The sequence below is a fragment of the Thermobia domestica genome, chromosome 1, assembly GCF_964235325.1.
Source record: "Thermobia domestica chromosome 1, izTheDome1.hap1.1, whole genome shotgun sequence".
Classification (NCBI taxonomy): domain Eukaryota; kingdom Metazoa; phylum Arthropoda; class Insecta; order Zygentoma; family Lepismatidae; genus Thermobia; species Thermobia domestica.
Genome location: NC_137454.1, coordinates 135090429 through 135105258, shown reverse-complemented (window position 1 = coordinate 135105258; position 14830 = coordinate 135090429). Strand labels below are relative to the sequence as shown.

At 35.7% G+C, this 14830-nt stretch overlaps 1 protein-coding gene across 1 annotated transcript in view; it reads left to right on the top strand.

Moving 5' to 3' along the window:
• LOC145664569 (uncharacterized) overlaps positions 1 to 14830 on the top strand; it is a 130692-nt gene that overhangs the window by 76875 nt on the left and 38987 nt on the right. Inside the window, exon 6 of the mRNA XM_081731389.1 lies at positions 13478 to 13606. Coding sequence (XP_081587515.1) covers positions 13478 to 13606 — 129 coding nt within the window. The remainder of the gene's footprint in view (positions 1 to 13477; positions 13607 to 14830) is intronic.

The following is a 14830-nucleotide window of genomic DNA, read 5'->3' as shown; positions in this document are numbered from 1 at the left end:
CCCACCGGGAAATTCCCCGGTTTCCCGCCTGGCCTGTACCCCAAATCACGTCTCGTAGGCAAAAGTAATTGCTGTGGTGAGTAGCTCCATTGCAGATTTTACCATAAGCCAAGACTGCCCACAGGCCTGCAACCAGCCACAAAAGTTTGGGGGGCCATGAATATGTTAGGGGGCCAAATCATTAAAACTTCTCTTACAAATAGCTAAATTGTGTTTTTTGTATTAATAATAGCATTTTGTGTTAAGGTCTGGAGGGGCTCCGAAAAGTTTATGGGGACAGGCTCCCCCGAGCACCCCCTCTGGTTGCGGGCCTGACTGTCCACCGACATGAGTTTCACGTTTTTTTTTCTTTTTCTTTTTAAATAGTACATTGTATTTCTTATTAAAAATGCTTTTCAAATTCAAGAGGCAGTTACTTTCTGCCCTACCTAAATGGTAACCCTGGTTATTGTATTATTTATTCTAGTGAGTCTGGGATCGGAAGTATTGAATCTACATGTAACCTTGATTATCGCCTCAAGAAAAGTTCTCCAATGCTACCATATGGAGTTTACTACAGTGTGATTCTTACTATTGTTCTGAAAATATAAGTTGATGGTATGATATCTGAAATCTTTCCAAGCAAAAATTCAAAATGAAATGAAGTCTCTAAGTTCTATGTCCCACCGTTATGCCGGGTAGGCTAAAGGAGACGGTGATGATGAAAAATGAATGAAATGGTGGAATGAAGAAAGTGGGAGGTAACAGAAGAACCCCGAGAAAACCCACGCACACGGTATTTGTCCACCACAAAGCTCACTTAGCGCGAGCTGAGAACAAACCAAGAAAACGCTAAAAGACAAAGACGACAAAAGCTAGAAAGAAAGGAACATTTTGCATCCTCTACGACAGTGTTTCTCAAAGTGTGGGTCGCGACCCATTGGTGGGTCACGGACTGTTTGTAGGTGGGTCGCGAGAAGTTTTACTTTCAATTATGATATATATATATATATATTTTTTTTAATGCAGAAACATATATTGTGAAGTACTATTCAGAAAATGAAAATTGGAAGTGTTGGTTAATGAGGCAAAAAGTAAGGGGTTACACAGAGCACTGCCCTGTTAAACAATCAGTAGAGATGTTGGGTTAGGATGGGAAGATAGTGGCTGAGTCAAAATCTGTCAGGGAGTAGGTCATTGCGTCGGGTGTAGTATTATCTCTGTGTTACCTTTGTATGGAAACACTTTAACCTTCTTTGCGCATGCATACAGTTTCATATGATATACTTATTGTGAAAGAAATTTACGTTACATTTGCTCGATAGGCACCGACTGATGTTCTCTAAACTAGTGCTATCCAACGGGGGTAAGTAATACTAAAATAAGCATATAGGCCTATTTCCAATTTTTATTGAATGATCGTAGTTGAAGAAAATTTTGAAATTTCCCATGTTATTTATTATTATTATTATTATTATTATTATTATTATTATTATTATTATTATTATTATTATTATTATTATTATTATTATTATTATTATTATTATTATTATTATTATTATTTGGATGTGCAGTTTATCCTTAAATAGTCTTTTGATTGCCATGCTGATTGTCCTTTTATTGGGTCTCTATTTGTCTTCTTTTTAATCAAGAAAACATGAGTATTAATTTTAATAATTTCATTTCGATTTATTTTTTTAAAAACAGCTTCAGGGGTACACAATTAAATGGCTGTGTCTACGGGTATGCGAGGGAAAAAAAAGGTTGAATAGCACTGCTCTAAACGACTGGACCACTACATTCATAAATTTACGTTACAATTTAGTTTGAAAGTGAGATATTTACAATAGACATAAAAAAAGAAACCAACTAGGCCTAAATTTGGATTTATTAAAATTTACACATCGATCTCTACTTTGTAATATTTGTGGTCGCTCGAGGTGTTCACATCCCCAAATAAATTTCATATTAATCACTCTTACGGGCTGTTATTGAACGAAGTGAAATTAGAAATATCATTTACAAAATTTAACTACTTTGAAATACACCATTATTTCCTAAAATGTCAATGTGAATTTGAATAAAAGTAAGTGGGCCACAAATACATTTTATTATTTAATGTGGGTCGCAGTAACGACAAGTTTGAGAACCACTGCTCTATGGTATTTACGGTATGTAAAATCTAATTAGCAAACAACTCATAGGATTGAATTTAGGAGAAATACCATGAAGGAAAGAAGAATCCTTCCTCCCTATATATGCTTTGAAAGTTCACTCACAACACAGCGCGTGGACTGTGTACATCTAGTTCTCAAGGCCACCGTTAGGTGGCATCAGTGAATAAACATTTAAATACAAACTACGATCAGCTCTCTCTTGTGGAAGTTTCATTCATAATATCGAAAGATGTTGTAACATCCTTGATAATTTCTACAGGGCGTTTCAAAACAACACCGACAACGTTTGGGTCAGATTCAAAATGAGCATTCCCTTGGAAAGAAATCCTGCGGGTGTTTCTGGTCACATGCCTTCAATATTTCCTGACCAGGCGAGCACAAAGAAATTTTTGTTGGGGAGTCCCTAAGTCGAAAGTCCGGACCTGGTTAATCTCCCGTGAGTGAGTCCTGGTGCAGACAAAAAAAAAAAAAAAAAAAAAAAGTATATTATTTAAACAGAATTATGAATCACTTGTCTGGCAAGGGGGCCAGAGTCTGTGAACTGTCGTGAGTGCTCCTCTGTCTCTGATACACCTTAAATATTGATTCGTTGCACAAAACTTAAAGGATTTATAATATCAAGTTTTTATTTAGGTATTCAACTACGATAACTAGGCTTTTCAACTTGGCGAGGAAGTCCCCCTTTTCCAGAGCCACCGGAGCCCTAGACGGAGCTCATATTACTTATTATTGAATACTTAAATTACCCTGCTATTCATTTTGTGTATATGGGATATGTACAGTCTTCTTTAAAAAAATGGCCACTTAACCTTGCTTTAAAACTTTGCTTGCATAACCTAGCAATAGCACATAGAAATTTTAATACTTAGGGTCTAAATGAAAACTTTAATTGACCAAATAGAATATTCATGTTTGATTTATTTCCGACTGTGTGTATAGGAATACATGGCTTGTCAAAGAGCGGTGAGTGGCCAGCTTTTTCTAGAGGAAGACTACATTATAAGATTTTAGATTAGTCGCAAACTTGCGTGTTCCCCTTCATTTGTTAAAATTTAAGTAACAAAAAGTAAAAATCATTCCCAGATAGCACAGAAAAATTTTTAAAAATGTTTAAAAATTTGCAAAGGCAAACTAAAAAGTTTGCAAAAAACTTGCCTTTTCAAATGATAAAATTTGCCGAAAGTTCAATGCAAATAACGAAGTTGACGCTGGCTGAGTTTGCAGCAAAGTTGCCTCAGAAAATGAAAACATCTGCCATTACAAACGAAATGTTTGCGACTGCACAGTAAGAAAGTTTGCCAGGACTTTGCTGCAAATATGTTGTGCAAATTTTCTTTGACAAAATTTCCGAAAATGAGCTGATAAATTTGGTGAAAATATTAAAAGGTTTGCAGCAACATTGCAGAAAGTGTTTTCACGATCGCAAGATCATGTTTGCTGCAAATGTATCAGATAATGTTGCTGCAAATTTATAAAGTGAAACCTAACTTTATGAAACATCAAAATTTTTATAATGTGGATCCGTCTTTTCTTAGTGGCAAGCATTAAACATCTTTAGCTACTTGCCAAAGATAAAAAACTTACGAACGATAAACGCACAGACAAAGGATATCGCAATTTATCTACTTACTCAACAATCATATCCCTGTACTTACTCTCACACACATTCACAAAATAACGTCAGGCTGCCTGGGTCAATAAAAACATGTGATAAGAGACCAGTGAGTTTATTCTGGAGTCCTCTGGTGCATTGGTGTTTCTCGATTCTCCCTTCCCGCTTGTTTTGTCACAGTTGATGTAGCGCAGTGAATTCTTTGTACGATGCGCGCGTACTCGGTAATATAATCAAATATTTGCTTTCAGCAAGTTTTTCGAAACAAGTTTATTTACAGAGTTGCAAACTGTTTGCGACGGCAAACTTTCAACGTTATATATTCAAAAAAGATGCAAGTTAATTGCAGTGGTGAATTTATTTTTACAAATCAGCGAAAATTTGCAGATCACATTGAAAGCTTTTAATAAATATTAAGAAATTTTGCCTTCGCAAACTTTCAGATTGTTTGCTCCACTAAACAAAACAAAAATTTGCCGCAAGTATTCGTGCTATCTGGGATTGAAATATTCAAACAAAAACAGTTTGCATTGCATCTAGGTATAATCAGACAGTCAACTTTTGCTTGGCCCTTGAATGCAGAATACCAAAAGAGTCACTGAGACAACGGCGAAACAGATCGTCTGTATTTCATTATCACAATTATCAGAACTTTGTGTGTGATATGTCTTTGTTGAAAACTTTTTTTTTTTTTTTTTTTAATGGAGCTGCCTATTCATGGCACTCAGAAGGAAAGGGTCAGCCATTGCAGCGGCAAGGGGCGCCGAGAATAGAAGGTTTGGCAGAAGAAATTTGTTACGACACGTCCTTTCCCAAGGCAGCTTCATATGGGTACTAAACCATTATGAAACTTGTACTAGTTAGACTCTAGGAGTTATTTTTATGTAATACAAAGGTTGATTCATTTATATTGAGCCGAATTCAATGTGTAACTGTACCTCGCATGCGCAGCCCATTACCGTGAAATTAGAGCAATGTGGCCGAGAGTAGTCTGATGTCGCCGAAACTGGACAGATTCTAGGAGGACTTCATTGTGCCCTTTCCGACCCAAATATTGGGTCATCGTAGAAGTGTATCAAGTGTATAATTCTGTGTAGGCCGTGCCATTGTAAATCGTATTATATGTAAATATGCGGAACAAAGTCCTGGGCCATAGTACACCGATTCGGACAACTAGAACTATTTCCCAAAAGGTTCATGATTGTGGTTGGTTTCTCGTACTGAGCCAAACTGTGTTCCGAAAGTTGGAGCAAAACATCAAAATCAATGCTGCGTAGAACAGACTAATGCCCTGGCTGAAATATACCAGCGTGAAATCCTAGCACTGTACGGACAAGACTTGAACTAGGTTGATATGCACCAACACAAGGCATCTAGTCACGCGGCGAAAACATTGCTGAAATTCTATCACCGCATGGAACAGGAAACTATTTTTTTTTTTAATTTCCTTCTCTGACATCCCTGACAAGAGTCTAGATCCGAGTCCAATAGACTATTTTGTGCTTTCGGACTCTTCAAGCTGTGCCTGTCCCATCGTCGAGTCCGCACCGTCACTGGACTGTGGAAAGCCTGCAAAGATGAGTGAGATACAATACCCATGGTCCAGCTGAAACGCAATCTCCTGTCCAATGGAAACTCCAATGCAGGGCAATAGTCAGTAGAAGTGAACTGTAGATTGAATATAACCGATTGTTGAAACACGGCATTTCCTAGGCTCAATATAAATGAATCAACCTCTATAGTACTCTTCCGAAAATTATTACACATATTAAAAGGAAGGCTATTTTGCCTCCTCGCTTGAATGCTGTACTCCCTTACAGGTTATGCTTCTTTGTGACCCAGCGGTTAACGCGCACAATTTCGGTTCGATTCTCCGTAGAGATAATTGCCACGGATATAAACTAACAGTGGTTCTCATATCAACTTAAAAATAAATCTCGTCTCATACAACCTTTATGCTGAAAAGAGACGTAAGCACCAATGGATCGATTCCTTCTAAGTGAGTTAATTATGGGTACTTCAACTCTAATGTTTATTTTTGTATTCACTACAGACAAAATACGTTCGGAAGTCCCTCCATCGCTTGTTTGCATATTATAAACTCCATGATAGAGAAAGAATTTTCTGTGTGTAAAATCGTTTAACTCGTGGTGCCTGTTTAAACCACCTCCCATCCCAGTCTCTCCTGTTTCATTCACACCATCGGGGTACTCGATTTCATTCTTCCGCTCAACAATACGCGTACAAGTTCGCTGATACTTGTATCTCCCATAAAATCATTCAGAAAGATTCTCTTGTCTACTTGAATATCCTTTGTTCTCAATGCATGAAAAAGGTAAATTGACTTAATAGGTGGACTTCGCATCAACATAACTGCGTGGCACTTATAGAGTGTTAGAATTGAGTCTCAAGCACTGAACAAACATTTATTTATGTATATACAGAATGACGAAAAAATAAAGTGTGTAAAAATGTACGATATGCTAAATACAGTATCATAAATCCCAAAACGTACGGTGACCGCGAACAAAGATAAAAACAACAGTTGAAGAACACGTTGTGATAGAATACTCACTTCTGGCATAAAAAAAAAAGAAAAGAAAAGAAAGAAAGAAAAAACTTGATTTGATATCAGTTTATAGATCTGGGGCGCACCCATGTGGGAGTCCAAAACTTCGCCAAAACTTCGTGACTCGACATACATTTGTATACCTTCCTAATAAAACTTCACTTGTTCAGCAGAAAAAAAATAATTAATGTAGAATAAATATTTGACTTTACACTGCATCTGTGCTCTCTCTTCTTATAAAAACAATCTAATTTTATTTCTTGGATTTCCCTCCACCTTCTCACCCCATCAAAGTTTTCATCATTAATCGTCAAGATGCCAGCGATAATCATTAACCATCATTAATCTCCCTCTGGGTCCATGGCGTACCCCCATAAATTCACCTGACTGTTAGTAAAAAAAAAAGAAAAAAAGAAAAGAAAGAAAGTTGTCTATTTGTAAAAATTGTTCAGTGACTTTCTCCGCCAATACCCCCATAACCCCACTTCAGTGGCGGCTCCTCAGAGAAATCACATCGATATAAACTTCAATTTTATTGCTACAAGTTAAAAGAAGAAAGTTTACTTAATGTTCTAATTGTTTTTACAGCTTTTTAAAAAGCTGTATGATGCTTTCTTCATTTATCTTGTAGCCATTACATTTATATGGAAAAACAGTACATATGCTGGTTTGTGTAGCTTGTAGAGATAAAATTTATGTGAAATAGCAGTGTATATGGTGCTTTGTGCTGCATTCATACGATGATAGTCGAAACCTATTCTATGAAGACAGTACATAACATTGTAACATGGAGATTTTCCTATCAGATCAGTGGAAATACTACAGCTGAGAAAAAAAAATCAATTTTGGAGGTACCAGAAACATTTACAGGCATTTCTTCATTCTTTAATTTTAATTTTTGTATTTTTATTAAGTGTAGAATTTCAGACTAATGTCAAAGGCTTGTGTTAAACTTCAAAGCAGAAGGAAGATACTATGCTACTAGGGCCGGATTAAACGGGGGGGCTAGGGGAGCTGTAAACCAGGGCCTCCAGGTGGACGGGGCCTCCAGTCTGATTAAAACCTCAACTAGCTGTCTAAAAAGAATCATACAAGATACAATCATAATCATAAGATAAAATATAGTAAGACTATTCATGGCTTTGGATTAATTGTTTTAACAAAATTTTTTTAATTTCGATCGTGTCTGAAGAAGGATATGCTAGATATCCGAAACAGTTACAAATTATAATTTAAAATAAAGTAAAGTTTTAATCTTTGGTCAGTGTCTCTTTTGTTAAGATAAAATATGCTCAAAATATGAAACAAATTCCTTCGTTTGTTATATTCACCCACGGTCTTAATAAATTAGCAATTTTAAATCATTTTTGAGATACTTATTTTTTTATTTATTACATTTATACGTATAATAGGGTAACTCCGTATATTTTTTATGCATTTGGAAATTCCCATTAGGTATAATATCATCTAATGCATGGCATGGTTGATGTAGAACTATGTGTATGACCTTAACTTTCCTATTGCACTTTCACAAAAATGTATTATGCAAAGTTATCAGGGACCATATATTTTTTTCTAGCCCCGGGCCTCCAGGTGCGTTAATCCGACCCTGCATGCCACAATATTCTTAATCACCTAAGAACGGAGTTACGTGAATCTTTAGTGGCAGTAATCACTAGCGTAAATAGCAGGCCTGCAATGCAAGGGGGCCAATTTAAGTTTCGATGATTAACTTCATGCTGTTAGAATGTTAAAATCTACCTTTCAGGTTTCATATTATTACACACTTTTCCCTCAAATGTTGTTCTGTAGTCTTCCAATATTTTAAGGTTAGCGCTTAGAAAACCATTTAATTTACTATGAACGCTCTATATAGAGAGTGGAATAATAAACAGAAAGGATTTGACAATATTCAGTCATGTTCATCTGAGAGTAGAGAGGGAAAAGCTTGCTTTTTCGCGATAGAATTCTTTTTCATAAAAAGGCGGTTTTAGGGGAGTGGGTAGATCGGAAATTTTCACTTTATTAACTTTCTCTGAATTTCTTGTTTAAATTCCACTTTTGTTTCTCTGTACTGTAGTAAAAAATTAAGAATATTTATTTACAACATTCAGTCTACTTCTAAGCCCTATGTTCAGTCATGTTCTCAAACAGACATTACAGTTGAGGGAAACAGCCACGGGCGTCTCTGGCGGGGGTAGAGATGCGCACGAGACAATATCTGTGGCTGTCTCGTCTCGAAACTGTGCTGTAAAAGTGATGTCTCGACTCGAAAAATGTACATTTCTCTATTGGAAGAGCCGTGTCTCTACCCGAATTTTGTCAGGAAAATCCTGTCTCGACTCGTCTCGAGCGCATTCCTAGGCAGGGGGACAGGGGAATGCGTTCCCCTCAATATTTTGTGGAGAAGATGAAAAGAATCAATGCTGAAACACCTTGAAAGTATTTAGTTCTACAGGGTGTAACATAAATGCATGGCCAAAATTGACGAGGTGATTGCGGACATCCAAATAAGTAAAAATGTTCCTGTAAACATGGGTCCGATTCGTTCCCGAGATACAGGGTGTTCAAATGTCGAGTCCCTCCCATGGCTCACTATTGGAAAGTGAATGGAAATGTTCAATATTACAGGAATAATACAATCAAGTGGAATTATGCCTGTGCAAATACATTTACACTAACATAGAAAATGAAACTAATCAACATTTGAGGTTATTGGGTTGTCAGTGTTGCCAACCTGGTACATTTCTTGTTAATATATTTCGTCACTATCTTTAGAAGCACTGTCTTCCGAAGTTTATGTGTTGTATAAACGAACGCTGTGATCTTCATCAAATATCTTTCTCAATTACTTATCTTTGGAAACATGCAATAGTTATTATCTATGAACCATTGTTTACTATTGTGAGCCGTTAATTGACTTTACACTTGGATACCTTGTCTTTCGAAAACGAAGCGGAATCTGCCGGTTGTTTAGGAACGTTTTGATGTCAGCAATCATTTGCGAAGGTGTGGACATTTAGTGTTATTTGAAAACGTAACACTTTGTACCAGTTTGGCATCACTGACAACCCAGTAACTTCAAATGTTGATTAGTTCCATTCTCTATATTAGTGTAAATGTATTTGCACAGGCATAATTCCACTTGAATTGAACATTTCCATTCACTTTCCCATAGTGAGCCATGGGAGGGATTCGACATTTGAACACCCTGTATCTCGGAAACGAGTTGAGTTGATTTTGAGTTTAACGTCCCTTTTCAGCAGCGAGGCTATATGAGACGTGGACCTACTGATTAACGTGGAATCCGAACCACATGAGCTCCCGCCGGGAATCGAACCCGGGTCTCTCACGCCAAAGGCGCGTACGCTAACCGCTTAGCCACGGAGGAGCTCGATATCTCGGAAGCGAATCGGACCCATGTTTACAGGAACATTTTTACTTATTTGGATGTCCGCAATCACCTCGTCACTTTTGGCCATGCATTAATGTTACACCCTGTATATGGAAGAAGTAAGGACAGGCTGATCAAATGAAAGCTATATCTGTTATTAAGTATTAAGTTGATGAAATGTCCGATTTACGTGTGACACTTTCAAGCTTTTTTTTTTTTTTTTTGTTTATTTTGTTTTAAAGCTATAGTTCCTGGTTAATCAAAGTAGTCTCGGCTGCAACCGCACACTTTTCTTAATGCTTAACCAGCAACGATTGGAATCCATTACGAAGGAAAATTGGAGAAGGGAAAAAAATGTACAGAAAGTAGACCTGCGAATTAAGAAGGGAAATATATAATAGAAATAAAGATAACGACTGAAATTTAAAAGAATAAAGAAATTTGAATAATGTATATTAAGGTAAATTTCGTGGAAATAAAAGGGTAGCAAGGGAGAACTACTATGACAATATAGAAACTAAAGATGGAAATAATGTATTGATGAATCGGATGATAGCAAGAATAAACTGTATATTTTAAGTATTAAAACGGAAAACGAGGTAAGCGATGATGACAACAGAATTGGCATACTGAGGGATAAGAAAAGTCATATACCGAAACGAATAACGAAAACGTAGACAATATATCTTTTGAGTTATTACCTGCTAGACATTCTGAACAATTTATACACAGTTCAAAAGCGTGCAGCACTCAAAATTTTGGCATAAGTTTAGTTGGGGTCTACTAGCATTGTATGCAGTCCTCGTCCCCCTCCCCAATTTTAACATGCCAGAGAATCCTATGGCAACAACTGTACCTTATACAGCCACCATATTCCAAATGTTGTTTGGGTTGCTTAACCATTTGTGGGGTACCTAGAAGTTATATATCTTAATATAGAAATATACGTTTTGCTGGTTTCCTAAACTCAATTTGGCCGGTAAGAAAAGGTACCGGTATCACAAACCAAGAAACAGATACAAAATTCTAATACAGATATTGTTTAATTCGTTCTCTGTTCGGAAAACTTCAGCTTCAGACTTCAATTTACAAAATCAAAGCCTTAAACACCTATTTTGGATATGGTGTTACTTCGAAATCAGTATTCAGAGAATTTCTTCTTTTTTTTACAGTTGCAGGTGTACCATGACAAAAATTTTGAAATAAGAAACTTGTGTATAGCGTCCTAAAGTTCTCCCCCTCGAATTTTAGTGGCTCAATAAATGTTATAGGTCTATACAGTTATCATGAAATTCTAGTCCATTTGAAATTTATAAATTTTAAATGACAATTTTGTTCCACGAAATCTGCTACCTTTTCAGAGCAGTTATTGTTAATACTATTACACTTTTTATTGAAAAAAAATGTCGTTGGACGTTAATCTAAGAGCTCTATAAACAATTCACTGAATCTAGAAAACCCACTGCGTCCACTCATTTGTTTTCTCTCCTATCAAATGACAGTTTCCTTAATTCTTGACTGTTTTCAGGATTTACACTTCAAAATACAGTAATTAAATGTTTTAATTATAATGAAAAAAACAAGGTGGAATGTATTGTTTTCTCTTCACTAAACTGAAATATTTTAATGAACTCAAAATTTCCTAATAAAAAAAAGGCCACGAGAAGAGATTTCTTAAAAATAAATATTAAGCCCCTGCATTTCTACCTGAAAGTAAATTGAACTTTACTTTCTTGCTTGGTAACAATGAGCACAAAATCAACCTAAACATCACCATCACAATATAATAATAATTATAATATGGAATTTTTGTATAATATGAGCAAGTAGTGACTAGCTAGATGAAAAGTCCAACATTATTGCTATTGCTGTATAAATTTTACGTGTCTTCAACGTGGGAAAAGAAGGTCTCTTTCGACATTTTGGTGGGGAACTTATGTATCCTTAATTACGCTACTGACAATAACGTTTCTTTTGGAAGATGTTCGAGATAAAAGGTGGGTGTAGCATGTTTAGAGGGACACACTATAACTCAGTGGCAGAGCGCTTGCCTCTGGTACTTGGGGTTCCTGGTTCGATCGCCGATCAAGTAAGTTTGTGGTGGACAACATCGTGTCCGTGGGTTTTCTCGGAATACTCCCGTTTCTTCCCTTTTCATTCCACCATACCACTGCATTCCCTTGCCTTAATTACCGTCTCCCTTAGCCTAAAGAGCATAATCGTGGTACGTTAAACTGAAAGATTTCAGTTCATTTTTTACTGCATGTTCAATGGGATACATGGGGTCATGAAGAGTGTGAGAAAGAAGCTTATGTTTGCCAATTTTTATTAATAATTGAAACGAATTTGTAGTGTAAATTTAATTTCACCCACACTTATGTATCTCCCTTGATGTAATCTTCACACTCTACTATTCCATAATGCCACCCTTTAATCTCCCTCCATAGTTTAATAATTATTAATTTTAGCGAATTTGTAGAACTACAATCTACAATCCACAAGGTCCTGCTACAGTTGCAAGGACCCATAGCGCGTAAATGATATGAGATAGAGGCATGTGATTTTTTTGCAACATATTCTATATCTCTCAAAGCTTTTTGTATGTATTATGTTATTTGTTTGCAACGCGTCATTTGTAAACATGTTCGTGTTAGCCCAAACCTTAATGTTTTTGTGTGCTCTTATTCATGATAGAGTAATCAGTCCATTTTTCTTTGCTGAGAGCATAGTTACAGGGATGGCTTACTACGACATATTTTCATCTCCCTCAGTTGTTGGAACTGCAGCCAAACATAATCTTCCAACACGATGAAGCTCTTTCTCATTGGTCTCTAGGTATTAGGAACCTTTTAAAACCCAATTTTTTTTTTTTTTTTTTTTTTTTAGTTTTTGTGGCAGATGGATTGACCATGATGAACCAATCGCCTAGCCCCTGCGCTTCCCTGATACAATCCCCGTGGACTTTGGGGTTCGTCAAGGATCGTGTCTACGGAACTCCTGTTCCAGATCTTGCCGCACTTTGTACATGAATTGATGTGGCTCTCGAAAACGTTGATGCTAATATGCTCAGCATGTATGGATGAAGCTCGAATATCATCTCAACATCCTGAGGAAAACTAGAGGGGCACATGTAGAAGAGTTATAATCGACAATAAAACTTTGAGAGATGTAGAGCACGTTGCAAGAAACCACAAGTCTCTATCTCATATAGTTTACGAGTTATATTTCATTGTAATGGTAGAGTACTTTGTGGACACCCTGTATGTTAGAGGACAGTAAATTCCTATACAAAAGATATTTTTTCTCATGAAAAGTTATCAAGATGTTTATGAAATACAAAATTGTATTCGATAATTTGTCTTCGTTCTTCTACATGTATAGCCACGGGACGTTGAATTAAACATGTGATTTCATACAACTTAAGTTTTAACACTGCATTATTTGAAATGATTTTTTTTTTTTTTTTAAGAAAAAAAAATATTTTCTATATTTCCTTTACTGTCACTCGTGTATTCATAATAAGAATTGCATGTATGAAAATCTTAATCCGTACAGTTTAAACAATAGATGAAGAAAAAGAAACATGACAGGTGAGCAGGTACGAAATATATTTTCCATAGTATTCTGTATTTTAATTCCATGTGCGCTTTCTTTTTCGAACATGTACAGTAATTCTGTAAAGCAACTATTTTTGCAAGTATTATTTCAATTACTAATTGTTCTTATATAATGTTTTCTGTTTACAGCTATTGTAGCTGTAGAACCTGGCCAATCCAAACCCATAAAATTGGCTCTTCTTATTCAAAACGAAGGCTATTATATGTGGAACATCAAAATGGTACAGCTGCGATGTTCAGAGCTGCAAAATTTCAGAGGTATTTTAGATTTGCTATTGTTTTTAAACGTCATTGTGTTAGATTCATATCGGTGTCTTAAATATACCGTATAACGAAAAGTTTCTAAAGATCCTTCATTACACTATATGGAACTCAGTTTTATCATTCCAACTATTCCAAAGAATGGGTCTAGGAAAATTCGGTGTACAATAAACTCGGTGTGGGGAAAGTTAGGTGTAAGGTAGATTCGGTGTAATACATATTGATTACCACTTACGATAACTTACGACACTTTATATTGTGAAAACGAAAACCATATAATGTAACGAATAAAATGTTATTACCTATTTCAAGAAAAGCAAATTTATTTTTTTGCCTTGAGTCCAATACCTCTTGCATGTCTTTTGCGGGGTATTACTATAAATTACTTTTCATCACACAATGAATCTAACACTTTTTGTCAGAAATAAAACAATTGCAATTATAAGTTCAGAGTATACTTAGTTATAGAAACAACTAAAAACACCTTCCATATAGTACATCATAGAACATATATATACATAAGTCTTATGTAAAATGTAAAAATATATTGATCAAAAAAGTCTTAATGGAACGGGCAATATAAAGAAGGATGGTTTTATCAGATAATAGTTGTACAAGTTGACTTCTCTTCCAATCAGATACTTCGGGTTGCTTTAAGGTAAACAAGTACTGCAACCCTATTGGTTCCTTATTGACTTCTCCTCCAATCAGGCGTAGACTTTAGTTGAAGCATTTATTTTTACACCTTCGAATAACATATGATAAATAAACTATGTCGTTTTTGAAGAATTTAGATTTAAATATTTATTTCTAAAATAGAAATAAAATCGTTAGAACATTTTTTTTAATCTGCAATTTTCAACTTTACCTGTTCAGTAACCTACATTTATTTTTGGAAATAGAAAATTCTAGGAGACATCCTCTAAAACAGCATAAAAACTTAAGTTTTAAATTAAATGTCGATTGGTAGCGATGGTCGCTTCGCTAACTCACACGAACGGACATCGAAGAACAAAATTTCTTTCATGTAAGAGCCATGAAATATTAAAATCCGTTGAAATCTAAAATTCAAATTATTTCAGGAACACAATTTTTAAAATTCCTTATAGTAGACAGTAAAAGTACGTTCTACACAAAGTTTGAAATTAAAACTAATATGCTCCTTTAACTTCAAACTTAAGTTTCTAATGGATTCCGCTTCACACAACGGCAGAAGCTATG